Raw genomic sequence first — 27,652 nt, forward strand, 5'->3', positions numbered from 1 at the left:
TACATATGCTTTTTGCTTGTCAGAAGAGGAGGTTTAGTCACTGAGAATAAAGTTGGCAGACCTCTTCCTGAAGCTCTGTGGAATGCAGCCTCTTCCAGAAGTTGATCTCACTGCTTTTCACATTCTTAACCCTCACTGATCTCCTTTACTCTTCCTCTGTGACAGCAACAACAGCATATGGAAACTGATTTAAGTCATGTGGAAACTCTGACTTAATTCCTTTGTTACATTTCTCCATATCCATAAGCAAGGCTCGGTCCTGGCCTCTTATCTGACCTCATGTGGTATCAGGGAACATCGAAAATGTGATGCATCGGGGAGAATCAAGGAGAAAAGTGACAGGAATGGGAGAAGCTTTTTGAATCTTGCAGCATCTTGAGATGAAAACCCTCTCATGCAAAACTGTGATGTGAAAGGAGGAAACTTTGAGGGAGAAAAATAGATTTCAGACACCTCCCAGATTCTTCCAAAACTCTTCTGTCTCCAGGCCTCACTTTCCCTATGGAGAGTCTACATTATTATATATCTTTATTTAACTTATATATAGTATATATATTGTATACTATATTTAACTTCCAGGCTAACAGCTTCCATACTAACTACTCAGATCAGTATAGCCAGCTGGGTAACCTTTGCAGAGTAGGGAGAATCAGATGTCTTAAGTTCATTCTTCACTAGCCCACACTGCTTATCCTACCATTAGGTCAGATGTGTACAGTCCCCAGAACCATGAAATGCCCCTATTACATGGGAATATTTGAGGGGGAATGGAAGAAGGACACAGCCTACTTCTAGTCTTTCAATCTCCTTTACGTTTATTGCCAGAAAGACCTTTTTTCTCTGAAAAAGAGGCTGGGCTTCAGAAGGTGGATCACATGATGCTATTGCAGATCTAGGATACTGCGCCACCCAGTAATTTTATTATCAAGTACATTTTGAAGTTTAACTGTAAGACAGTTACTCCAGGTAACTACTGAGTGACCCACTACTTTCAGTTCAGAGTTAGATGTCTGTCTTAGGCTGGGAATCATAAACCCAGGGTCTGGCACTTGGCAGAATAAATGAACTTTTGGTCCAACCAAACGTTTAGACAATGGGCTAGTTGGTCGCTTCTCTACTCGAGTCAAGACTGGATTGGCCACTGTGTCCTGCCACCAGCAAGCTCCGTCTATAGCTGTAACTCAGCAGGCATCAAGACATGCCAGACCAGAACCTGACAATGAGGTTTTGGGCTTACTCTAGACTTGAGCCCAGAGGTGCTCTTCTCACAAGTCCTAGTAGTTGGGCAACATCTGGATTGGCATTGAGGGATGCTGCCAGGCTGAATCACCCTCAGCTGTAACTTACTGATTTTGTCACAGGTGGATGGGTCACCTTCACCGAACCCAGGGAAAGGACACATACCAGCCATCTACGTGGTCCAATAAATCTAGAAATAAACTCCCCTTGCTCCCCCTCCCCAAAAAGTGACCTCAGGCCTAAAACAAGGTATTCTGGCAGTGGGGAGACGTAGCCTCCGGCCTTCCCGTGACATTAAGGGAGGGGTAGCCACCGCAACCATCCGTCGGTGAGAAGTGGGATCTTCAGCCAGGTGGATCTCCTGCTCGCAGTTTGGGGAAGCTGCGAGAACGCCAAGCGAGAGGTGGCAGCAGCGAGTCGCCGTGCAGCCACCAGCGGTCGGCCGGCACCGCTGCCGCCTGGGCTCAGCCCGGCCGCGGGTACCGCTGCGGGTCCGCATGCTTCATCCGTGCGGTGCGGGGCTGGAGGGGCGCGGGGAGGAGGGATGGGTGGATGGATGGATGGGAGCGCTGTGTCCCGCGGGACCGGCCCGCCTGGCCGCCCCTGGCGCCCGGGGACACGCGGGTCCCTCCCTGCGGGACAGGTGCTGGGACCGCGATTTTGGTCAGCAAATGACCGGCTGTAGGCGCTGGCCAAGCGCCTCGGCCGCGCCTCTGGCTTTCCCCAGTGCCGCGCTGATGCTCAGCCTGCTGCAAGCGTGAGTTAGCAGAGGTTACCCCGGGCAACGACCCCAAAAAATTGGGTGGCATTGTTCAGGTACCAAAACTCCCGGCGGCGAGTTGAAAGGAGCCGTGGAGTGGCAACTTTCAGGTGAGTGCTGCAATTGCATTCCACACAAGTTTCTCAACGAAGGGTTAAGCGTGCGCAGGAGTAAAACATGACTTCCATATTCCTTACCCTATTTGCTCGCAAGAATACTTCTGAAAACACGGTAGGAATTCCACCTAGATTTCCCAAGCATGGGAAGAGAGACCCGAGGTAGGCACGAGCCGGAGAACGAGCTCTGGCTTCCCTGTTGCTCTCACCGTTTTGGCTGGCCCACCTCAAGTTCCCAACCCATGACAGCGGGAGCCGCGGTCACTGCCGAGGGGCTGCTCCCCACCGAGGACCCCCGCCCCAGGGTGCGCTCCCACACCTGCGCCCTCCGCCCTGCTTCCCCTTCCCCAGTAAATCAGAGCCCCCCGGCCGCGGGGGTCTGAGGGAACACGGGGACGCGCCCCTCTGCGGCGAGGCTGGGGGACCCGACGCGGCCCTACCTCAGCCCCGCCCGGCACGGGCGGCAGCGCTCCATCGGTGGCGGGGCCGCCCGCCCCCCTGTGTCCCCCCCGAGCAGCGCCGGCTGCTCGGCCGCGGCGGGCGCGCTCCTGCTGGGGAGGGGACGGGCAGGGAGGGGCGGAGGCAGGCGGGAGGAGGGAGGGAGGCAGGGCGGGCGGGAGCGCGGCGGCGGCAGATGCTGCGGCGGCGGCTGTGTCTCCTTCGGCCACATCCCGCGGCCGGTGCGCCCGCCCGGCGCGCTGCGCTACGGCGCCGCCGCGCAGCCTGCCCCAGCCGCCGCCGCCGCAGCAGCAGCAGCAGCAGCGGCCCCGCGCCTCGCCCCAGCGGCGGGGCGGTGGATGCCGAGCCCTCCTCGCCCCGGCAGCCAGCGGGCAGCTGTCCTGCGGCCGAGCCCCTCGGAGCCGGATCGGCGCTCTCGCACGGACACGGGGACACACGGGCGGACACGCACGCCGTGGGGGGGGGGCAAGCCGAAGATGCTGCAGCTGGGCAAGGTCAGGACCTTGCGGTGAAGCCCGGAGCCGTCGCTCGCCCCCCCCCCCCCCCCCCCGCCCCGCTCCCCCGCTTCATTCTCGCTTAGCGGACTGAGGATTTGCTCTTGGGTTTTGGTGTATGTTTGGGAGCAAGCAGACTGAATCGGCGCCGATCGGTGAGTACGACAGGCACCGTAATGGTGCCAGGTCCGTCCCCCTCCCCCCCACACACCCTTCCCGCCTGCGTGATATTTCTTCTTGGTGCGGGGTCCTGCGCTGCTCCCCTCGGCGAGGCTGCCGGGCTGGGCTGGGCTGCAAGGAGCGGTGTTTATGCCCTCAGCCGAAAGGTAACAAAGTGCGTTATTGCCTCATGGCTCTTTCTCCCGGGCCTCCCCCCTCCATCGCTTTCCTCCCTTTCTTGCTACGTTAGTCGTTGCTTATGTAGGGCATCCGCGGCACAGTGTCTCCCGGCGCCCTGCACTAATGTGCTCGTTACGGCGGTGAAGTCATGGGCCAGGGAGAAGGAGGAGGAAGAAGAGGAGAAAGAAGATGAAGGGGCCCGGGGACCCGCGGGCGGGGGCAGCGCCCGGCCCTGCGCGGAGCCCGCGCCCTGGGGCGGCTCCGAGCGACGGCTGCTGCGTGTTTCTGTGTGTCTGCGCTGCGTGTGTGTGTCTGTGTGTCTGTGTGTGCGGAGGGGTGTGTGGGGTGTGTGCTCTTCCTTTGAAGCCACCGTCTGCGAAATCCTGCGCTCGAGGAGCGGGCGGAGGGGGTGGGGAGGGGAGCCGCGATGTGCGCTGTGATGTTTGGTTGATCTATATTTAATGGCTGAAAGAAGATATGCTTTTCTTTCCTTTACCCTTACCTTACTCTTATTCTGGTGTGTAATGTGCTTGCATCGATCGGTCAAATCGTAGCTTCAGCTGAATCAAGTCACCACAGAAGAAGGAGGTGCAGCGGCACAGGCAGTACATGTAATACACAAATTCATCTGGCCGGGGATCTTGGAGAAAAATGAAAAAAACAGTTAGAGGGATAATTTTAGAAACCATGTTAAATTTCCTCTGGAGGGACTGGAAGGACGAATACACGGAAGAGTGTAATACAGCTTCTTGTGCTGTTACATTTTCTTATACTTTGTTAGGGTGTGCTTTGTTTGGATTCAGGGTGTCATGGTTAACCCTATGCTTTACAGAAAAGAAAAATCCAAAACTTAGAAGAAATATTTAGACATTATTAGGCTTCTTTGTTGAACACCCAGCTCTTAACTTTAGTGGCTGTAGTAACTGATGACTGTGCCCCTTAAAACGTGTATGCCTTTTTATTTGCAATAACAAGGTAAAGTAAAAACTTCACATTGCAGGTTTATTTTCAAAGTCTTTATAGGTAGCCTATATGTAAAGTGAAAACAGTGAGTCAGCCTGAGCTGTGCTTTGTAGCAAACCTTTCCATAGGGTACGTCAAGACTTACGTACCTCAAGACAGAGGGAGGACAACCCAGAATTATATGGAGTTTATGTAAGTCTGTTGTGTCTCTTGCAAAATCAAAAGAGGGGAAAAAAATCTTTAATCATTCTGTACTTCAGGATATATTCATCCTGTCTTAAAAAATAAACTGATTATGTAACTCATGTAGGCTGGGTTTATCTTTTTCAGACAGCCTAGTTAGCTGGCAGTGTATAAATGATGCGGCACGAAGGGGTTAAGGGCAGGTCTCCAGAGAAAGCTGCTGTATATCCTACTTGTGGGCCTCTGAGACTCAAGTGGCTTTAGGGCTTTTGTTGCCTTTACACAGGTTATCTGGGGAGGAGCCCCAATACTCAACCCAAACCACCTGGAATGACTGTGATATTTAAGCAAAACATTATACGATGATCAAATACCCTTGTAAGACTAATTTCTGAGCTGAGTTGGTGAAGCTGTCTCCTTTCAGTCTGTGAATGACATGATCCTTTGGGAGCCTTGACTGACTATCAGCTGCAAAACTGCGGAGAACTTGCGATCGATCATCGTCATTAGTAAGAAGTTGATTAATAGCTCGGGACTGGGTTGAATGTGATTATGTTGAATGTTGTAGTTCCAAAAGAGGAGATCACATCTTGATCACGTTGTTCAGAGATGGTTTTTGCAGTCTGTTATATAAGAGAGGCTTGGGGAAAAAAAAGGAGTAGCGGACTGTGCTATGGATACCTACCGAGGGAAATACCCCCCAGAGCTGCTGGTAGGAAGCTAAGTATTTATTTCCAAATGCCAGTTGCATGACTTTTTGTGGATTGTAAGAAAGATGCTTTTAGGAGAGGACTCCAGCAACAATTCTCGAGTTCTGTTTGTCAGGTGCCTTAATAGATGTTAAAAGCAATAAATAGCTCATCAGTGACACAAGCCTCTGACTTTTGCTGTGGGGTTTTTTTAAAAGCAATACCAAGATAATTTGATCCTCACATAATGAACTCTAACAGACAGTTGCACAAAATAGAAATAGCAACTAAAAAAAAATGTTTTGCATAATTCTGATTTGTATAATTTACCTTTGCTGATAGATGGTAGCAATTTAATGACTATGGTTTGGTGTTGAGTATTTGTTGCTCAAGACACGTGTAAAAATCAACTTATGCTACGAAAGAAGTGCTGGAGTAGTTTATTTTAAGCGTTTTAAGAAAAGCGTTTTTAGGTAGGGGTGTAGATTGGCATGTAAATGGAGCAGATAACAGAATCAGCGGAACTCATGAGTGTTAAATTTTGCACTAAATTTCAGGTACATTTTCTATTTCATGGTTCAGTGTGATATGATTTTTAGAGCTGATCATTTGTGGAAATTCTGGCATATCTTTGTTAGGATTTCAAGCATATGTTTCTATCCCAGAAGCAACTGTTTTCAGGAGTATCAGCAAGATAAGGAAAATGCATTATTACAGTACTCTTCACTTAAATAAGGACCTATGGTTTTGATGCTTGTTGATTATGCTTGTAAGTCAGGAAAAGTTTGATATTTGAAGTTACAGCTGAGGTTTGACAAAAATGAAAGTGATTGTTTTTTCTCTTTGAAGTTCCCAGTAAGATCCTATTAGAGAATGAATTTGGATGCTTTTTTACCTGCACAATATTAAGTTTAGTAGTGGAATTATTAATACATACAAGTAAACAAGATACCTTAATAGAGGCAGCAGTTTTAAATATGGAAAATTAATTTCTTAAGTGACAGAATGACTCTCAAATAGGACTAAACCACATTTGCTTAAAGAAGAGACTGCTTGTGTCATGACAGAAGATATTATACCAGGAAAAACATGTATTTTTGGCCTTTTTTAATGGGGGTATGTTGGGAAAAGTATTTTCTCTCCTATGAATAGGAAGTCTCTGTGCAGGACAGGTAAGTAGTCCTCTGCTCACACACTGCAGAACCACAAAACTCTTTGGCTAGATGGCTTCTTGGTAGTTAGGCTCACCCGGAAAGAAATCTGAATGCACCATGGCACACTGAAACAATTCCTTCTATCCCCTTGGGATGTGCTAACTTTGTGTAGTGAATGGGTTGTAAAAGCAGATTGCCTGACCAGATTGTCTGGCATTATGCTGGACAAAATTTAAATTCAATAGTATTGAAAAAGAAATATGCTATTTGTTTCTATGTAAACCAGTTGCCATGTTAATAGATTTTTTCTTATATAAACTGCCAGTTTAGTCTAGAACTAAGAAGCAGAGAAACATTTCATTATCTATGAGAGCAAGCATTTAATATTTGTTTAAATTGCTATTGGCATGGTAACTTCTAGTGCATCCTACTGGCCCTTAATCTGCCAATTCTACTTTACAAAATTCTATTATAATAATAAGCAATAACTTATAAGACATATAAAGCATGGAACAAAATGTATTGTCTTCTCCTTTTGGTTGCTGCCTATTTTATTAAAGCTTCTGAAAAAAAACCCCAAAAAACTACCCAACCTAAACTCCCCCAAGAAACCTCCCAGGTTTCTAATGAAACTTTTAAACTTTGTACTTCTCAGAGCTGCCAAAATGGTGTTAACTTTCTAAAACTCATATATATAAAATAACCATGGTCAATGTTACATTTTGTATTGGTTTATTGTGTTAATAGTAATAATTCTACTATATAATGAACTATTATTTTCTACTTGTTTTAATTCATTTTAAGAAGCCACAAATATGTAGAGTTTGACTTGTAGCATCCAAAATCAAGGACATCTGAGACTCAAAGGGGCTTTACATAAAACTTTCTGCAGGGGAGGATTTTGCATTTTCCCCTCCTATGTTTTCAATGTTTTTGTCTTCCACTCATTTTTCCTTGCCAAATTTACAATTGATTTCTTCATCTCCCAAAAGTCTTCACAGTAGAGCAACTTCCTTTTGGTCAAGATAATTACTTTTACTGACAGTGTAACTTAAATTTGCCTGCTTAATGTAACATAAGCATCTTCTTTTTTCAGCCATGGCTACATTCTCCTGTTCAAATACCATCAGTTGTTATTCAATTAAGTAGCCAAGATACCCCTTTAAGGCTGAAGTTTTGAAGGGAGCCAAGAGAAATAAATAGGTAGTGTAAATATATATTCTGATGGGATTCTAGATTGTTTTAAACCCACTGAATAAGATGTAACCCTTACACATTCAGTTATATCAGATTTATATTAGATAACTTCATTCAGATTACTAAGGTGCTTGGGAAAATAATTAGGAATAAGTTTCAGTCTGCTGGTAGAAAATTGCTGTACTTTTTAGCTCCACTAGGATGACTATGGGTTGTAATATTCATCCTGTAAAAGTATGTGCTTTCCATAAGAACCAGCAAGCAGTTTGGAAGGGTGACTAGGAAGGATGCTCTGAGAGGTAACTCAAGGCTCCAGACAATGAGTTGCAAGGTATTTTAATTCCTGCTTCCCAAGAGAGTTCTACAATTTTTGAAGCTGGGTATCTGAAAGGCAAGAAAACATGCACTGGATGTTATAAACAGGACATGTGAACTTTTTAGTTTTTCTTAACAGTTTTCCACCTAAATGCTGGAATTCATGAAATTGTATGCTTCTGATATGCTACCTGATCTATAAGTGGCTATAGTTTTTTGTTTGTTTGTTTGTTTGTTTGTTTGGGGTGGGTTTTTTGGGTGTTTTTTGCTTAGTTTTGTTGTTGTTGTTGTTTTGGTTTTTTGTTTTTTAAATGTAGACATGGTTTTAGATTTTTACGTGAGTAAAGAGTAACTTTTATGAAGATGGCATAAATGAATCAAATCCTGGCATGTTGGCTCAGGTTTCTTCAAAAGCAGGTTGTTGTTGTTTTCCCAGTCAAATTTGCTTGTTCAGAAAAATTTATTCTTCTTGACAAGAGGTTGACTGTTGCTTTACCTGTTTGGCATATGGGAAGGCAAAAGCTTTTTCATGCTCTTTTTTTGTGTGAAAAATGTCATGACATTAGATGTGGATGTTCACATTCAGTGAAAAGCAGAGTGAGAAGGCAGAAGGCTAGGTCGGAGAATGATCATCTAAGGAAATAACAACTTAAAGGTTTTCAACAATGAAAATGCCTCAGGATTAAACATGTAAATCTTGCCTGGACAAACCTTATTGTTGTTTTGTACACCAGAATTTGTAGAGTCAGTTCTTTAAATAAGCAGGTACTTAGAGACATTAATTACACCATCACTTTCTCACATTTCTTATGCCAACCAAGCTTCAAGACAACTTTTGAACGTGCCTAATGCATCATCTAATTTGTGCTTGGCATGATACTATAGTAGGTGAGATTGTGTGTGATGGAGAAATTGAAGTCTTATGGGAAGTTGAAGTTGGGGCTGCTAAAAATTGTAGGTACTAAATATGGAGTGGTACGTCTAGTGAATTCTTACAAATCAAAATCTAGGTTAGTCTATGAGCATTTTGAAAAAATTTAACAAAATGATTAGTCATATTTGATACTTTGAGTACTTCCTATGAAACACCTCTATCCTTGATCACCACATGATGGTAACCTGAAGCTTCAGTTTAGTGCCTAACCTTGTCTGACCTAGTGTGCTTAGAAATGCAGTGAATAGAACAAAAAAGTTCTGGGTATTTTAAAAAGTTTGTGCTTTAATGAAGGAGGTTGACAGTAATTGATGAGTTGTAGAATTCTTGCTGCAAATGGTTTTGAAGCCTGAGTTACAAGAATAATGTGATTTTATATGTGGATTTCCACTGCTGTGCTGATGTATGTCATCTGATGGTACAGAGGGCAAAACTTGGAAGTGTGATAGTGCATCTCTATTGTTGCAGGGCCCCCCAGGCAGGTAATAGCTTACATAGACTCCATGTATTACAGAAGGCTGAATAATCTCTTTATTATATTATTATTAAGAAACCCATTGCTCTTAGTTTGCTACAGGTGTACTCGTGTGACTGGTCTTTAATTAAAACACCATCACCATTGGCTAATTAAGAAACTACCCTTTGTTAAACAAATCTCCATAACACATTCCACATCTTCACAATAGTAGGTGCAGCGAGTTAAGATAAGAATTGTTTCTCATTCTTTTCTCTGATCTTCTCACAGCCTTTTCCCAGAATGATGCCTAGGAAAGTTGTGTTTCTCTCTGTGGTCAGAGAGCTGCTGCTACACATTTCTTCTTTGTAAGTGGCAAAAATATAGAATGCATTCTCAAAATTTTCATTGCAATTAAAGCAACAAAAGACTGTTGGTTTCTGTTTTCTTTACTTCTGACATTTAACTGCGTTAACCTTCCCAATACAAGAATTTTGAGTAAAAGGTTTGGAAGTCCTCTCCTGCTTACAGCTCACCAGGTTAATTCCAGATCCTTCTCAGCTATGCCTGTATGATTTTCAGACAATAAAGTTTGGTCCATTCCGGGGTAAAAAAGGGGTTGCAATCTGCTAGAGACCTTGAGGATTAGCTACTGCACATACATTTGTTTTACTGGTGACTTACATCATCCTACAGTTGAATGCGTAGGAGATAGGCAACACCAATTCCTCTTTTTCTGCCATAATAAATATGATAGTCCCTTACAGATTTTATAGATTCAGTAGTATGTATTTTTGGTTGAAAGTGTTTCTGACAAGCTTGGCAGCTTATTGCACTTATTTTTCACTTCTGACTTCTATTGCCTTTACCAAGAACAAGTAAATTATTGCACAGAGCCTCAGGAGTCTTGGGGGACTCTGACTTTAATCTCTTCAAAGAAGAATGGACAGGTTGAGCTTAATTAGAAACATGCATGTCTAATCAAAGGGTAAATCTAGAATCACACATTTTAAGAACTGGCATTAAAAGCAGACTCATGGTACCAAAAAAAATCTTTGGTTTCATGAAGCCATGGTATATTTGTGAAGCATAATGCACTATTCTGATAAGCAATTGTTTAATACTCTTAGGTATGTAGGCCTCCCTAATATGAGTCATTACATAGTTTTTTTCAATTAAAAAAATTCCGAAGCATGCAATTCTGGTCAAACCATGGAAGTTCCCAGTTTCCACTGGGATCTTATGCACTTAATTCTCAATGCAGACTCTCATAATGAGTGCCCAAAGGATGGCTAATACTCCTCATTTCAGCAAGGAAAAAACATTTCCTTATATTCCACATATCTTATGTAGCATAGATCTGTTCAGCAAGTACTGTATGTGAATGAAGTGGAAAGCTATGGTGTAAAATGTAAGCTTTGCATTTTTTCTTTGCTTTTCTTGAGGTTGAGTTTTGATTAGTTGGCTTACATGTTCCTTCTCCATAAATACCTTATATGTAAAAGTAGCCCAGAGTAATCTGCTTATTAATTCTTACTTTTCTATCTCTAAGTCTTTGAGATACAGTGCATGTATAGGTCTTGCTGTTTTGTTTTATTTTTTGTGTTGTTTTTTTTTCCGGTCAGTAAGAGACGTGAAATTTTTTTGCTGTGAGTAATAAATATTTCTTCTATTTCATGTGTATTAGAAAAACAGTATTTGAACTCAGCAGAGGAGACATCTGGTTTTGTGTGGTAAACCAAAATTCCAGGTTTTGATTATGTTTAATGCCTTCAATTTAGCTTAGAGTGGGTAAAATTTTACACAGATATGTAAAGTAATTTAGTCTGATTTCCAGAATAAAATTTATGTACTTAATAATTTATTTTTTTTTTGTGAGCAAGTGCAACACTGGTATTTGAAGAATGTGCTATACCTGACGGTGACAGTTAAGTGCCACATAAACTTGACCTACTCTTAGGATTTTGGGACATCTTGGATTTTTGAGACCGGGCATCTCTGACTCCTGAACATGCTGGTGTCATTTCATTGGAAAGCTGGCTGAACAAAGCCACTTCAAAGAACCTGATTTTCCTGCTTGTGCATCAAATCCCTATATGTAGTTACTCAGAGGGGAGCTGGCCAGTGAGGGGGAGCAGGTTTTCCTTCACAGCTGTGTTCTGCCCACCGGAGTCCTCAGGCTGACATTGCTGATGGATTGCTCTGCCTGAGACTCTCTTCCCCCTAAAAATATCCAGGGAGGATCTACTTGGCTTTTGATCAGTGGTGATGGAAATATTTCAGGTCCCCAAAGGACAGATTGTTGGTGATCTATTGACAGAACAGACTTGGAGCAATGATGTTTGTCAAGGAGCCAAAGAGTCTGCAATATAAATTTCTTTTACATTTTGGGGTTTGTTTTGTTTAGTTTTCATTTGGGTTTTTTTTTGGTTTGTTTTTACTGTACATAGTGTCCAAAGCAAAGGAAAAGATCTGAGATACTAGTTATAGCACGCTAATAAAAGGCTGGATGGGAATGTGGGGACTGGGGGACAGACTGGAAGGCATAACTGCGATGTTGTCATGTTATCAATGAATAGGAAATGTGCAAATTCAATCTCTTAACACAGGTAGTTGATCCAGTCTAGCAAATTTCTAGCAAATACTTTCAGAAATACATTTTTGGGAGTGTTTTATTTACTAAAGTGCATCAGTTCTAACATAACACCATGAACAGATAAGCAAAGTAGTGTTTGAACAGGTTTAAGAAATGCATGCATGTATATATTCTATTTTTATGTATTAAACACATATGGAATTAGTTGCACCTCTGTCAAATGTAAAAATTCCCCTCTTGTATGCATGTTACACAACTTGCACATTAATCTGAAAAGCAATGTAGTGTTGTCATCTCCCCCAGGCAAAACCCAGCTGTACTCTTGTTGAATTTGGTAACAGAAATCCAACTGATTCCATGGGACCCCTGTGTTTTACTCCACGTCCCTTAGTAAAAATATCTTTTTCTATTTATTCTGCCTTCTTTCACTTGATTCTTTAGTAATTCCACAAGATAACGTTTGTCATGAAACAGTTGGGGTGAGCTTTTCAGTGGCTTTTTTTTTGTGGTTTTTGGTTTGGTTGGTTGGTTTGTTGGTTGAGCTTTTTTTGTTTGGTGGAGGTTTTTGTTGGTTTTATTGGGTTTTTTAAAGAAAAATGCAGTTATTGCACTGTTATCAAAAAACGGGCAGGACAAGTAAACTCAGTAGCAGGTAATAGTTTTTATACTACTTGGTCAATATGTGAATTACAGGTGGGGGTAAAAATGGTGGTGAAGTGGGAAAGAGAAGGAAAAGATCAGAATAGAAGTTGGTTTAGCTAACTTATCTTAATGAAGGATTATTCCTGACCTGTAGAACAGTATAGTTCTAGAAGTATAAGGTTTGTTTACCTGATAGTGTAGTATGCTAGTCATCAAATGGAATTGCTCTCTAGAAAGTTGTACAGATCTCCTAAAACAAGTTACTGGGTTTATGGAAATATGCATTCTTGGGAATAAAGCAATTTATTCTTCCCCTTCTGCTGTTTTAAATTCACTTTTTCATAAGGTATTTAGCGTGCCTCCAGTAAAATACTGTAATAAAGAAGCAAGGACTCCTGATTTTTGAAGGGCTTAATATTCTCATAATAGCATTCAAGTATCCATGTTTTTCAAATACTTTTCTAATAAATCTTTACTTAAATGTGATCTTTTGGTTCCAGTTTGAATTTAATAACTAAATAGTGTTGGTAGGTTGACAGAAATAAAAGGTTTTTTGGTCATATGGTTTTGTTTAGGAGTGTCTAATTTGTATATACTATGCAATGCATTCATGTTTTTCCTAAACAAAAGAGAATGAATGGTGGATATTAAAAAGACAAGTTGGTCAGGAGGAACAGAACAAATGGAAAAGTGGCATGGTCTTGAAATGCAGATGTATAGCTGTGCTTCAGAAATAAATGTTGTGTCTAAAACCTAGTGTTGTAAATTACGAGTCTCTAACTCTTTCACGTCATCTACAGTAAGTTGCACATTGAAGGGAATAGGATGCAGAAATAAAATTATTTTAGCCATCCTCAAACTCCATGGAAATAGTAGAAGATTTATTGCAGTAGTATTGCTTCCATTAGCTGACGCAAAACACGTCTCAAGTCATATCATTCCAGCATGGAAGCTTCTCGGTGGATTTTACGGGCAACTGAGGTGCTGTCACTACCACTTACTGCTGAGGCTGGCTTCTGTCTGAATGGGAACATCCACTGAAAACTTGTACCACTTCTATGTAGACTTTTCTACCTTTAAGTATGTTCCTGCACCTTGATACAGACCCTGATGGATGTCTGTCTCTCTTGTACCCTCTACTTAAGTTGGTTGTACAATAACTATTATGAACTACTGTTTAACTGTAAGAAAACAAACATTTTTTGCTTAAAAAACCGTAAAGAGCTTCCTCTAATCTGAGTTTCCAGTGGCTACCACACTTCCTAACAACATGATGGGAAATTTATGGAATCTAAATTCTCTCTCATTTTTACTTTACAACTTTTATTTGAATAGCAACATCCCACAAATAAATATATGTGCATTCAAGAGGCATGGAGAAGAACGGTTATGTCTGATTGTGTTATCGGTATCCAAAGCTTGCACTTCTCTCCATGGGTTGTGAAAGGAAAGGGTTAGAGACTTGTGATTGATTTCACAATACCAGTTTTTAGATATAAAGTGTATTTCAGAGGCACAGCTATACATCTGCATTTCACAGGAACAGTTGAAGAAAGGAAGGCCAGCACAAAGCTTTTTCTTTTTTGCAGATGAATCCTTCTGAAGCTTCTTCAAAAAGGTGACTTACCTTGCTGAATGAATTTATAGAACATTGTTCAACATTTCTGATGTTTTAATCTTCACATTTTTCATACATGTGTAGAAGATAAGAATAAAAGGGACTTCAATTTAAAGTCTGAGCATTTATACATCCAAAACTTCTGAAATTTGAGGATGTATGCAGAGCTTTTAATAGTACCTAAATATGACATTCAAATATTACCCAAAGTGTAAAAGGTATATAAAGCAATACTTTCTATCTCTTTATTATTTATTTCTGCCAGGCAGGCTTCCTTTTTTGAATAGACTTTTTTTTTGGTTGTCTTGAAACAGTCATTAATGGGTTCAATAGAATATCATGGAAATAGCTGTGGCCTTATGAATTCTGTTCTTACCTTTTAAATTTTTTTTTCTATTTTGATAAGCTCTAGTTTATGATACTATTTTACCCCTGAAATAGTTTTATAGTGCAGAAAAGATATTGTGAAGGGCCTGAAGCTGCTAATTGTAGATGCAGGCTAGCTCACAGTGGAAGCTTCAGGAGGCTCCTTCAGCACTCCTATTTGCAGCTGTTGTTTCAAACTTTCTTATCATTCTGCCTACAGGAAACCAAATTTCTCAGTGTTTGAGTGGTGGTGTATTTGCTTCTTATTGATACTGAATTTCAGTAGGTGAATTTTGTTATGGAACTGGACCTTAGCCCTAAATTAGAGCAGGACCTTGAAGATAGCTGTAAATATCCCAGTGTTTCTCACATTGAAATACAGAGTGAAGTCAACACTCCTGAGTCCATCTGTGACTCTTTACAATAACAAACAGAACCACGGGCTGGACTGTGCTCCAGCACGCTCTGCCTCTGCAGAGTGGTCTGTAACCAACTCCCTCCCGGGGCAAGTTTAGAAAATTGCGTGCTGCAGCTTCATTAACTGCACCATGTATGAGAGACCATATGCAAGAATGCAGATGGAGGAACAGACTGGACTCATCTAAGCAATCAAACATAGTGGTGGCTCTTTATTTTGTATCACATCAGTGTTTTGACAACCATACTTAGATCACAGCCCTGTTGAACCTGTGCTGTCCAAAACACACTCACAGATGGTCCTTGTGCTGAAAAGTTCAAAAACCTATCTAACAAGACTGCTGAAGGGAAAACAAGTCAAGAGAGGCTGAAAATAGGTCAGGAACAAGCATGAAAATAGGATCCTGGTTGCTTATGTACTCTGTCTCCTAGAGCATGTAGCCCTTTCCCTGTTGCTTAAGCAAAAAGCTCTTGCTACACTGCTCTCAGTGCATGGGTGGCATAAAAGTTAACTTTTGTTTGACTTCAGCTGTTTTTTTCCAAAACAAGTAAAAACATATTTTATGTGATGTAAGAGACTTTTTTTCCAAAACAGAAAATGTCATTAGTGAGCTTTTTTTACGTCTTTAAGAAAATGAAAATAAGTAAGAAGAGAGTAATTTGGAGGGGTGTAAACAAGGCAGGGGTGGTGGGGGAAAAAAGCTGTGCTAGATCCCTTCTCTGTGAGAATTTTAAAGAACAAAACTAGAACTTGCTTTGGCAAGAAGAATGAAGCTCTAGAAAGCATCAGCTAATACCCTGCTGCTGGTCCCTTACTACACTGTTACTTCTATTGTATTAACAGAGTGTGTAAGGAATGGCATTATACTCATTTATAGGCAAAGGTTGCTATTGTTTCATTATGTACTAAGAGAGAAGTGGACAGACAACTTCTACTCAAGCCTTGCTGTGGTACCAATAGTAGTCTTTCAGTCCTTTCTTGTTTCAAGCAAAAAGGAGCCATTTCAGAGCTGGAAGATGAGGGACAAGTGCTTGAATTCCCTACATCTGTACGTTTTCTTCTTTTAATAAGCGTAAAGTTGATATTGGAGTAGTTAGAGATTGTTTCAGCAAAATAACTAGCATAGGTAAGCCCTAGAATATTTGAACAATCTTTCAGCATTTTTTTTCACTTTCACAAAACATTAATATCATTCTAATATTTGTCTGAAAATATCTCGGTGCTTTTTCGGTGGTTTCTCACAAGTGGTCTTTTCTGATATAGTATTTCTTGGTGTTCATTTTGTAAGGAGAAATAAACAAACAAAATACAAAAGAAACAAAAAGGAAAGAGAAGGGCCAAGGTGGCGGAGCACCCTAGGCTTTGGCTCAGTGGATCAGAAGGTAACCATGGATTTTTGTTGTAGTTGGTTTATTAGGTAAAAGTTGCCTTTATCACTTAATGAGTTTTAAATAAAGTAAAATATCTCAACAAATATATGTAATTACTTTGATAGCAAGAATATATAATATTTTTGGACATACTATAGATTGTGTTTATTGTTTTGTAATAATTTATGGGTAGTAATAGAATACATTCTCAAAACCATAATTAATGCAATATCAATTTGAAAAAGAAAATGTGTTAAACCTAACAAATTCCATGAAACTTTAGTTGTAGCTTTTGTAGCTGCTGCTCTTTCAGTCAAAGTAATAATTAAAGAAGGTTTGCTGAGCAAAATTAATTTAATGTACAGGAGAAATCTAATTTACTCAACTCTGATCCATTTATATATTTGTAGTCAGCCTTGATAGCATGGTCTATTGAAATTCACAGTGAATTTTAGAACATCTGCCTTCTAATTATTCTAAATATCACTATCTTAAAAGCATGTACATGAGGCAATTACTCCTTATGGTTTTATACATTTCTATTCTAGGAGCTGCTCAAAGCATGTCTTGTTTTTCTTATCCATTGTTCCTCTAGGTTGTCAGATTACAATCAGCTAGGTTTGTGGAGTTAACAAACCACTTACACCTCAAAAGGGTAACTACAGCACCAATGACAACAGTGTTTCCTACAGATATAATCTGAAGAGAAAATTCAGTGTAAAACCCATAGTTTCTGGGACTTTTTGTTTATCATGTTTACCAAAATTTGTTTACCCATGTGTGTGACTGCAGTACATTACCTCCTTTATCCATGGTCTAGGTATTTTTTATGTACTCAGAGAATGGTTAGACCGCAAATCTTTTTTTTTTTTCCTACTTCCAATAGACTGTTCCACAGTTCAGCATCTTTTCCTGACATCACTTAGTTTCCTCTCTTAAGCTTTGCTCTAGGCTTTATTTCCTGTGTTTTCAGCTACTAGCTAGCTTGTTTTTGATTCTGCTTTTCCTGACTTAGGGCACAGTCTGCTGTTAGTGACAAAAAACCTGGGCTCACTCATCATGACTGTGGTAATATGAAATTCTTTGGCATCTCCTTATTGGTCTGTGGCTATCAAGCAGTCTCAGGATGTTTCAAGTAGTGCCTTTCCTTTTATTGTGGTGTGGACTCTCTTACAGATGCAAGAACATATCTGATCAAGTGCTAATAAACAGCTGATTTGAGCTTCAGAATTATCTTCTAGACAATAGTTTCCTCCAGCAACAGAAAGTGATATCTCTCTCTTTCTCATGCATTTCTGCCATATTTGCTCACTGAAGAGTGGAGGATCCTCTTTATCATGGCATCTGCCCACCATCTACTTTAAAAATTCTACTTACCTACTAATTATGTGAGATTTAAAATCTCTAATAATTATCTTTGAAAGGTCATGGCTATCATGGGAGTTTCCTGAGGACTGGAGGAAAGCAGACATCATCCCTGCTGTCAAGAAGGATAATCTGGAGAACTACAGTCAAGTCAGCCTCACCTCTGTCCTTGGGAAGATGATGGAGAAAATCCTCCCAGAAACACTTTCCAAACATATGAAGGACAAGAAGGCGACTGGGAGTAGTCATAATGATTTATGAAGGAGAAGACAAACTTTGCCAGCCCGATGGCCTTCTATGGTGAGATAAGATGGCCATGGAGGATGAAGGAAGAGCAACAAGTGTAATTTATTTTGACTTTGTGGGAGATTTTTGACAGCATTCCATAATCTATTCATACCCAATCTTTAAAAGTATGGAAGAAATAAATGAACAGTGACATGGGCTGAAAACTGTCAGATCTGCTGGGCCCAAAGATTGTTGTCAGCAACGACACCTAGCTGGAGGCTATGCACTAATAGTATACACCAAGGGTTTCTATTGTGTCCTGTGTGGTTGAATATTTGTGTTTGTTCCTGATCTCAGTGATGGGACACTGAGCCACACTCAGCAAGTTTGTAGCTGATAGAAAACTCAGAGGATCCACCAGATTGATAAAATGGTGTATCTGGCTCATAAATGAGAAGATTGTGCTGCTGTTCAGAAACGTGTTACCAGATTGGAGAAAAGAGAAGAAGAAAACCTTGTGAAGTTCAATAAAGACAAAATGCCAAGTTTTGCACCTGGGTTGGAATAACCTCTTGTGCTAGTAATATGCTGGGGCTGGCTGGCTGGAAAGCTGCTTTGCAGAGGAGTATCAGAAAATTCCTGGTGTATGGCAGCAGTGTGCTCTCAGGGCAGAAAAGATCCAACAACTTCCCAGGCTTCAGAGGGAAGGGACTTTTTCATTCTATGCATTACTGATGAAGCCATGTCCTGGACAACTGTGCACAGTTCTTCTGCGTTTCATAATTCATTTTCTTTGACTTAAGTGTTGACATCTCCATTGTCTCAAAGAAATTCAGATATTAATGGACCATAGTATCAGTTTAACTGTTACTGAATATCGAACAAAGAATAAGCCTTTAAACCAGGAATGGAAGCTGTTTAGACCGTGGAAGAATTTTGGGTGTGGGCCTGATATGTTTCCATTGATGCTTGCTTTTAACACAATAGACAACTCGTTTCTCTGCAAATGGGAATCTGTATGTGGTCTTCAGATTGTTCATTGAATGTGGTGGTCATCCCAAGGATGTCACTTGCATTAACTACCGTGGCTTGTTTCTTGACAGGCAGATGGAAAGGAAATACTCTAATGCTGCCTGAAGACGTAGACATTTCAGGAAGTAAAGGAGCTTTGCATGATTTCCAGCAGAGCCCAAAGACTGCAGTAAATGTGCCTGTGCAGAGCCATTCAGCCTTGTCTGAGACTGCCTTTTCTACATTCAAGAGCTTGTCTCCTGAAATTCAGAATTCACAGTAGCTAGACTTGTGTCCCTTAGGAGCCATCATCAGGATGTTTCAAGAGTCTCATTACAGTTTTCTCTGAAGCAGATGCTGTATGATTTTTGTTAACAATTGGTCTTCATTTCATTTCACCAGTCACTGATACGGCAATCTAATTCGAATAAAGTGATGAGTATGTCTCAAATTAGTCTGATACTGGAACTGGAGAGGTATATGTATAGAATCATAGAAAATGCTTATGCTATGTTGGAAGGAACCTGTCAGGATCATCAAATTCAACTCCTGGCCCTGGGCAGGGCACCACAAGGACCACACCGTTTCCCTGAGAGCATTTCCCTTATGCTTCTTGAACTCACACTGTCTTGGTGCTGTGACCACTTTCCTGGGGAGCCTTTTCCAGTGCCCAACCAATATCTGGGTGAAAAACTTTCTCCTAGTATCCAACCTAAATCTCCCCTGACTCAGTTTCATGCTGTTTCCTCAAGTCCTATTGCTGGTCATGAGAGTGAAGAGGTTGGTACTTGCTCCTCTTCTTCCACTCATGAGGAAGTTGTGACTGCAGTGAGGTCTCCCCTCTAGGCTCCTCTTCTCCAGGCTGAACAGACAAGTGACTTCAGCTGCTCCTCACATGGGTTCCCCTCCAAACCCTTCACCATCCTTGTGGCTGTCTTTTGGATGCTCTATAACAGCTTAATGCCTTTCTTATATTGTGGCACCAAAAACTGCCCCAGCACTCGAGGGGAGGCTACCCCAGTGTAGAACAGAGTGGGACAATCCCCTCCCTTGCCCAGCTGGTGATGCTGTGCCTGATGCACCCCAGGACAGGGTTGGCCCTCCTGGCTGCCAGGGCACTGCTGACTTGTGGTCGACTTGTCACTGACCAGGACCCCCAGGGACCTTCCCTTAGCACTGCTTTCCAGGATCTTGTTTCCAGTCAGTCTGTCCATACATCCAGGAGCAGAACCCAGCACGTTTCCTTGTTGAACTTCATGCAATTGGTGATTGTTGAGATCTCTCTGCAGTGCCTCTGTTCCATCCAGGGAGTCAAGAGCTCCTTGCCATTTAGTGTCATCAGCAAGCTTATTTAGTATTCCTTTGAGTCCTGCGTCCAGATGCTTAATGAACACATTGAAGAGAACTAGGCCAAGGATATAGCATTCCTTCTTTTTATTTTTACTCCTGGGATACCCTGGACACCCTAATCTGTGTGTTCTGGGGTTTTTTAAATTTGCTTTCTTAAGAAAATCAAGGCGAGCTCTTTGCAGCAGAAGACCAGTGGTTGGAAAGCTCTGGATTAATGGCTTGCAATTTCAAAGGATTCTAAAAATATACACTTCATAGTCAGAATTTCTGTGATATAATTGATGACAAGAAATGCTTCTTCAATATTCAGATTGCAGAGTATTTTGTTGGGATTTTTTCTTTCATAATGAAGCATCTAAAATGAGCTAATGCCTTCTGCTTTGTTTTAGTAAGTTGTGTAAATCTGCTAGAAATATCCTCTATTTTTAGATACAAAATGATGATAGCAGAAAATTAATGCTTCATTCCTGATCATATTTGTGTTGGACCTGAAGACCACAAGCTACTGAGATCTGAACAATTATAATATAGAACTAGTTATACTAGTTATATAGTATAGAAAATGGCATCCTAGCACTAACTTTGTCAAAAAGTCAGAAGGCAGTTTTGCAACAGAAAGCTCTTTTCCCTTCATATTTTGTATGGACAGGATTTTGTGGGAAGGTGTCTGGAAAAATAATGGCAAAATGGACTATTAATTCTGCTTTTATTCAGAGAACATGAACAAAATTTAACTTCCACTTTATAAAAATACATCCATGTGACCGTAGAGGTTTGGAATATTATTTTACAGTGTTGCATAGATGGATGAGCTATTATTTTGCTAGCTGTCTTCCAGGTTGGTTAATTTTCTCATAAACTAAGTGAAACATTATTTTTTATAAAGACACAGTTATGTGGTGATTCCCTATGTTTTAACAGGGCAGAATTAATTGTCATCTGTTTTTCTAGTTCTTCTTACAAATCCAAGAGTCCTGGGCTGATGGACTGAGATGAGCCATGTGATCATAAAGAATGAAACCAGAATTGATTTTATGATTTATTAGCTTTGCATTCTTGCATAAACCTTTTTGTAAAAAGCTTCACTGGTTCAAGGTTTGAGTTCTCAGTTGTAAGCTCTTCTAAATTTTAAAAGTATCTATCTTCTGAATTGTTTCTTTGTGGGAGCAAAACCTCTAGAGGGTGCCAAAAACTGGTTTTGGTTAAGGAAGCTGTTGTGTCCTACACTACTAATGTCAGAAGTGCAGAAGTGCAGGTCACAGATCAGGCCCTGAAAGCTTTTCTTCCTCCCAGTAATTCAGTTACCTGTAAAATCCCTGCTCCTTTAAATTTGATTCCAAAGTCTTTCTACTCTGTGATAATAATATTTTTTTAGGCTTTTTTTTTTATACTAGGCACTGTATGATTGACAGGACTGGCGTTGGAATTCTTCTTTTAGAAAACTTGGTTAATCTTTGTTTATAATTTCTCCAAATGGGAATAATACATCATGTTTCTAATGTCACACAGAGCATACACTAAGATAAGTAGTGTTTATTTGACCAAGGCTTTTTGTACCAGCAGACTAAGGATGTCTACAAATTGTAGATTTTCCCATTCCTATGTGACTCTTAATCTTGCCCTTCACCATTGCCCAGTTTTAAAAAGCTCCAGCTAGCATTAAGAACGCACTGCATTTTAAAGAGAAGCAAAACAAAACCAAAACCAACCTAACCTCCCCCTCACTCCAAAACCCCAAAACAGAACAGGGAGGAAGGGGGGGAGTTCAGTAGTGGAGACTGGTGCAGGGTAGAAGCTCCAGGAACAGATTCTCTTACTAGTTACTTCTAATTGACTTCTTGTCATGTAGCTACAATTTAAGAATAACTAGATCAGTTTGTTTTTTCTTCTAATAAACACTGTATTCTAGCAGTTAAACATGTACATGACAAAGTATTGCCAACTGAACAATATATCAAGCTGCATCAATGCCAGTCATCTCTAGCTAGGGGCGATGAGGACACTATCAGAAGCAATAGACTTGTAATTGCTCCTGCTGCACCTTGTAAGAGACATGACATATGCTTTATTTCTTGTCCCTCTCTGTGTAGGTGTGCCAAAAATACCTGGGTGTGCTCACGTATTTTAGGTTGAAATATTGCTAGGAATTCTTCTTGATGGCAGCCTCGCACACAACCTCAACAGCTGTAGAGGTTATAGACAGTAATGATGTGCCTTTAAACATAAAGTGCTACATCAAAGTCTCAATCACCAGCACAAATTAAAAGTTGGTGAAGAATGTTCTCAAGAGTTTTGTAGGGATTTGGAAGCTTCTGCTGTAAGATGTGATTGTTCAGGGGATTTGTATATGACCTAGGATCATTGCCCCCACCCTTCAAGATACGGAAGATCTTTGTATTTTGGTCAAGACAGTCAAGTCTTGTTCATAATTACTCTCAGAATTCTATTGACATCAGTGAAACTCTTTACATGAGTGAAACCAGTGGGATTTGTCCCAAATTACATAATCTCCAAAGGAATTTAATAATATGCATATATTAACAACATTTACAGTTCTTGATCATTATCAATATTTAATCTACAGAAATTGTGCTGCATGTAAATCAATTACATGACCTGCCTAAAGAGGACCTTAAGAACATTGCAGACTTAGGAGCCTGAAAAAAACTTCTCTTAAAAAAAAGGGTAGCATCTATTCTTAACTGGATATGCTAATTTTCAATAGGGTGCTGGGAAAATATGATGAAAAGACTAGCTAAAGATTATCCCAGTAAAATATTGACTTGTTAGAATGGCCAGGCTAATGGGCACAATTGACAAAATCAATTTGTTTTACCAAAAAGGTTTTTTATGAAACTAATCATGCAAGTGCAGAGAAAATCTGATGTCATTTCTAGGGAAGAGCAAAACTTGGGGATTAAGAAAAAAGGAGTGATGAGTCTGTCCCAGACAAAATCACATGCTGTTTATTGGATTAACAATTAGTTGAACAATCTCAAAAAAAAAAAAACAACCAAAAACCCAAAAAAACACACAACAGCAAAAGTTTAGGGATTCTTGCCCTTCAGTGCAGTCAGCTGAGACACTGCAGGTGTATTGGCAGGGTCTTTCTGGAGTGAATCATGATCTAGAAAGCACACCTGCAGAAGATGATAAAGAAGCTCAAGCTGTTTTCCTTTGCCAGATGAATCAAATCATTGCAGACTGTTAGTACCTCCTGGGAAAGTGGTTTCTGTTGGATGGCTTTTTGATTTTGTAGCAAATAAAATGAGATTTGGAGTTGGTGGCTAATATGAACAATTGATTTTAGAAATGAATTTAGACTTTTAATACTTGTTGTAGTTCATAATGGAAATAAAACCATCAAATTACAATTGTCTGGATATATTTCTTGAATGTTGCATATACATTTAAAATATATAAATAGTCTGATTGGTAAACTGTTGTGGATATCAAATGATAGTTTATTCTGGCCTTACTACTGAATTCATTACTGAGTTAATGCACTTCAGAAAATTCTTTAAATTGTTCTCAGTTGCTCACTAGCTCAGTGTGCTGGTTGCATACTCCATCCTTGCTTTTGAAAGAACACTTGAGGCTCATTTATTTCTACTTAAATCACCAAAGGTAATACTACTGGTTAAAGTTTTGATATTTACTGCTTCTATTACCATTGGTTCTGGGATGATTCCAAGAGAACCATATATTTATAGGTAGAGTAAACCCTGGTTTGTTTTCATTTCATGATGGTGGAATGTAAGAACCTTATGAAATTTAAATCATGAAGAGAATCTCATGTGCAGTTGTAAAGACCTGCTTCCTTCACCATCTGAAATTCATGAACAATCGGGTTTCCATCTTTGTGTTGAAATATTCCACAAAACTAGCACCAGAAGGCAAATCATAGCATTTGATTACCTTTTCTTAGTGTTTTTAGGTTTTTACTTCTATCTACTTCTCAAAAGCACAAGGGAGATTTTGGCTTCCATAGGATCCTGGTTAATATACAGTAAAAGATACAGGATGTAGGCTCTTGATAATTCTCTGTCTTGGTCATTAGTTTGTCTATCTGTTTGGTTAGAATTTGTCTTAGAATAGCAAGGGTCATAAATGTCTGTTCCAAGTCTTGGCTAATTTACTTTCTTCATAATGAATGTGGGTTTTTTAGAAAGTAAACTAAAAAAGTGTTAACTGGTAACAAAATTTGCAGAAGATGGAGTTGGTTTTGTCTCTGCTGCTGTTTGCTAAGCAGCAGAACTTCTTCATTGGTGTGTGATGTCACGAAATATGACTGAGGAACACAGGAAGACAGAGTCAAATTCTGCAGGGTTCTTTCTGTAATGAATGTTTATGATAATTTTCTAAAACAAACTGCTTGGATGAGGTAGCCTTAAAATGATGACATGCCGTTCAGAAAGAAATGCAAGTACCTCTGGATTTTGCATAAGGATTGCTCTGTAGAGTGCATTTCTGTTAAAGAATTATAGAGTCGTTCAGGTTGGAAAAGACCTTTAAGATCATCAACCATCAGTCCACCACTGACCCATGTGCACACTGGACAGCAGCACATCTAGACATCTTCTAAACCTCTCCAGGCATGGTTACTCCACCACTTCCCTGCACAGCCTGTTCTGATGCTTGACAAATCTTTCTGTGAAGACCTTTTTCCTAATATCCAATCTAAACATCCCCTGGTGCAACTTGAGGCCATTTGCTCTTGTTCTGTTGTTTGTTACTTGGGGCAAAAGGCTGACCTCCACCTGGCTTCAGACTCCTTTCAGGTGGTTGTGGAGAGTGATAAGGTCTCCCTTGAGTCTCCTTTTCTCCACGCTAAACACCACAGTTCTCTCAGCTGCTCCTCATCAGATTTGTTCTCCAGACCCTTCACCAGCCTGATTGCCCTTCTCTGGATACCCTCCAGCATTTTAATGTCTTTCTTGCAGAGGGGGACCCAAAACTGAACACAGGATTTGAGTTGTGCCCTCACAAGGGCTGCATACAGAGGGTCAGTCACTGCCTTGGTCCTGCTGGCCTTTTGGGAACCTTCTCTGTCATAACTCCAGAACTTTTTCCTAAACATGACTGTACAATCAAGACAGGCTTACTGAGTATTTTGGTATTTGGCAATATCTGAATATCCAAATACTTAAAAAGGTATGTGCCACTTTGTTTCTTAACAATATTATAAAAAAATAGAATTATGAGGCTTACACTCTTCCATGTGTGTAGTACACAGGTTTCCAGCACCCTTGAAGTGTGGTGGTGCTTGGGTTTGTAATTTGAGAGTAAGCATGTTTCTCCTGCAGCTGACTTCTTACCTGACTGGCACTTCTGAAATTTAATTTAGGCTTCACAGGTGTGCTAATTGAACTTTATTAATTTTAAATGCCTTAACCGTGTTATGAAGAGCAAGAGAGCATTTGTTTATGTTTTAAAGAGGGAGGGGGAAAAAAGGGATTGATATTCCTAGCTCGTTCTTCTCCAAATGTCTTGCATAAGAAATAAAGATCTCTTCCTAAGATTGCAGTAAAAACTACAGATAACCTTTATAAAATCCAGATGACTGCTGAGTAGCTTTTGGTTTTAACAATGTAGACACCTACAAGTTCAGTTTTAAGATTCCACTTTTCCGAACCTTGATGTATTATGTAGTATGCCACTTTTTTTTTGTTCTTAATGATAGATAATTAAGGATAATTTGTATCAATTTTTACTCACAGAGCTAGATTTATTAGCAACAGAAAGTGATGCTCTTTCTCATGCATTTCTGTCATACCAGTCTACTGTTAAAGCCATATATCCTGGCATGCATCCCGGTGTGTATCCTGGCCTTCTACTCTCGGTAGTGCTGATTAATATGTAATGTTTTGTATCTACCTTCCTGTCCATTTCCCAGTATTTATATTGAGCACAGGTTATTTTGTTACCTGCTAAGTGTGAGACTTGTTACTTTTCTGGGCATTTAGTAAAACTGTGTTAGGAATGTTTATTGGAATTTATAGTAACCATTATTAAAAATGGGGAGTTTGCCAAACAATTTTTTTTGTAACATGTTGCATTTTACTGCTTCCTAAATAAAGGAAACATGTGGGCTACATGAGCTCCATGTGTCCAGCTCATTCTAAGACAACATGCATAAGTCTTTTAAATCCTGGTTTCTCTCAAAATATAATGGCAATTTGTGATGATGTTTTCTCTGAGGAGTGATGACCAGTGTAACCTAGGCACCTTCAAATGGTTTAGAAATTATTTGTTACATGATGATACATGGTTCAGAACAAAGTAATTCTTGTAAGAGTTTAACGATGAAAATGGTCACTTTTTTAACAATCATTTCCACTTATAAATTGAAATGGGTCAGATGACAATGAGACTTCTTTCTGTTTTCCCTCAATTATAGTAGTAACAGATCTTTAGTGAACTTAGGCATTCAGAAATAGAGCATCTCATAACTAATTGACAGAGAAATGCACGTGCAAGTAGAAAATTATTCTTGTGCTTATTTTTATCCTCAGAGTTTTAACAGCTGCATATTTCAATTATGTGTGGCTAATTAGAAGCCTGGCTTAAAGGCACTACTGCTCTTGGGGTTTTAAAAAATACATTGGGCTATTTATCACAAGAATGAAATTCTGAGTCTGTTTTCACTTTGGACTATTTCTTCCATGTTTCACTGCTTCTTTTTTGCCTGGAGAGATGAGGCATTGGCTTCAGTTGTATTAGGTTACTCAAGCTTGTTACTCAAGTGGTCTTTGTTCATTGGATCCTTTTTTTCAGAGGATGCTAACACTGACCTGTAATCACTTTATTTGGATTGTCAGACTGTTGACCTCTTAAAATCCAGAGATAATGTTTGTTTTTTTTTCTGGTATCAGTATTTGTTTCAGAGAGTTTGGAGGAAATTATGATAATGGTCTCCTAGTGCCTCGAGGCAGAGGTGAAGTTTCGAAATCTTAGATAAATACCACTGTTTACTGGTGGACCTTGAGCAGCCACCTGCTTGTCTGAAAGTCAAGCTTTTATTCTCTCTGTTGCCTCTTAAAGTGTTCTCTGAGGGCTTTGGCTAAAGCATCAAAGGTTCGCTCCTAAGCAGTGGATAAATTGTAAAATCACTCAAACGGTGTGTAGCTTTCCTTGAGCCTCTCCTTTGGGCTTTGTCAAGAGAGACACGGGTTTTATGCTGCTGTTGGTCTGTGTGTTCTGAATGAATGGAGTCTTTGGACAGCTGCAGGGACCAGTTTTGCACCATGATCTGGGCCTAGAACTGTCACTCTGGAGCAGGGGGTGGAACTGCTGTGTTGAAGATAAGGCTTTCAGAAAGGAGAACTCAAGATGCTTTCTCGATTTATATAAATCATGCTTGAAAGAGCAATTGCCATGTCAGGTGAAATA

The 27,652-nt window shown here is 40.4% G+C and overlaps 1 protein-coding gene across 4 annotated transcripts in view; it reads left to right on the plus strand.

The window, feature by feature from the left end:
* Nucleotides 1-3,125: 3,125 nt before the first annotated feature.
* CTNND2 (catenin delta 2) overlaps nucleotides 3,126-27,652 on the plus strand; it is a 637,790-nt gene continuing 613,263 nt past the window's right edge. For all 4 annotated transcript variants that reach the window (XM_066559759.1, XM_066559767.1, XM_066559780.1 and 1 more), the window contains exon 1: nucleotides 3,126-3,223. In XM_066559759.1, coding sequence (XP_066415856.1) covers nucleotides 3,187-3,223 — 37 coding nt within the window. In that variant the 5' untranslated portion in view covers nucleotides 3,126-3,186. The remainder of the gene's footprint in view (nucleotides 3,224-27,652) is intronic.

This window comes from Molothrus aeneus, chromosome 1 (genome assembly GCF_037042795.1).
Source record: "Molothrus aeneus isolate 106 chromosome 1, BPBGC_Maene_1.0, whole genome shotgun sequence".
NCBI lineage: Eukaryota > Metazoa > Chordata > Aves > Passeriformes > Icteridae > Molothrus > Molothrus aeneus.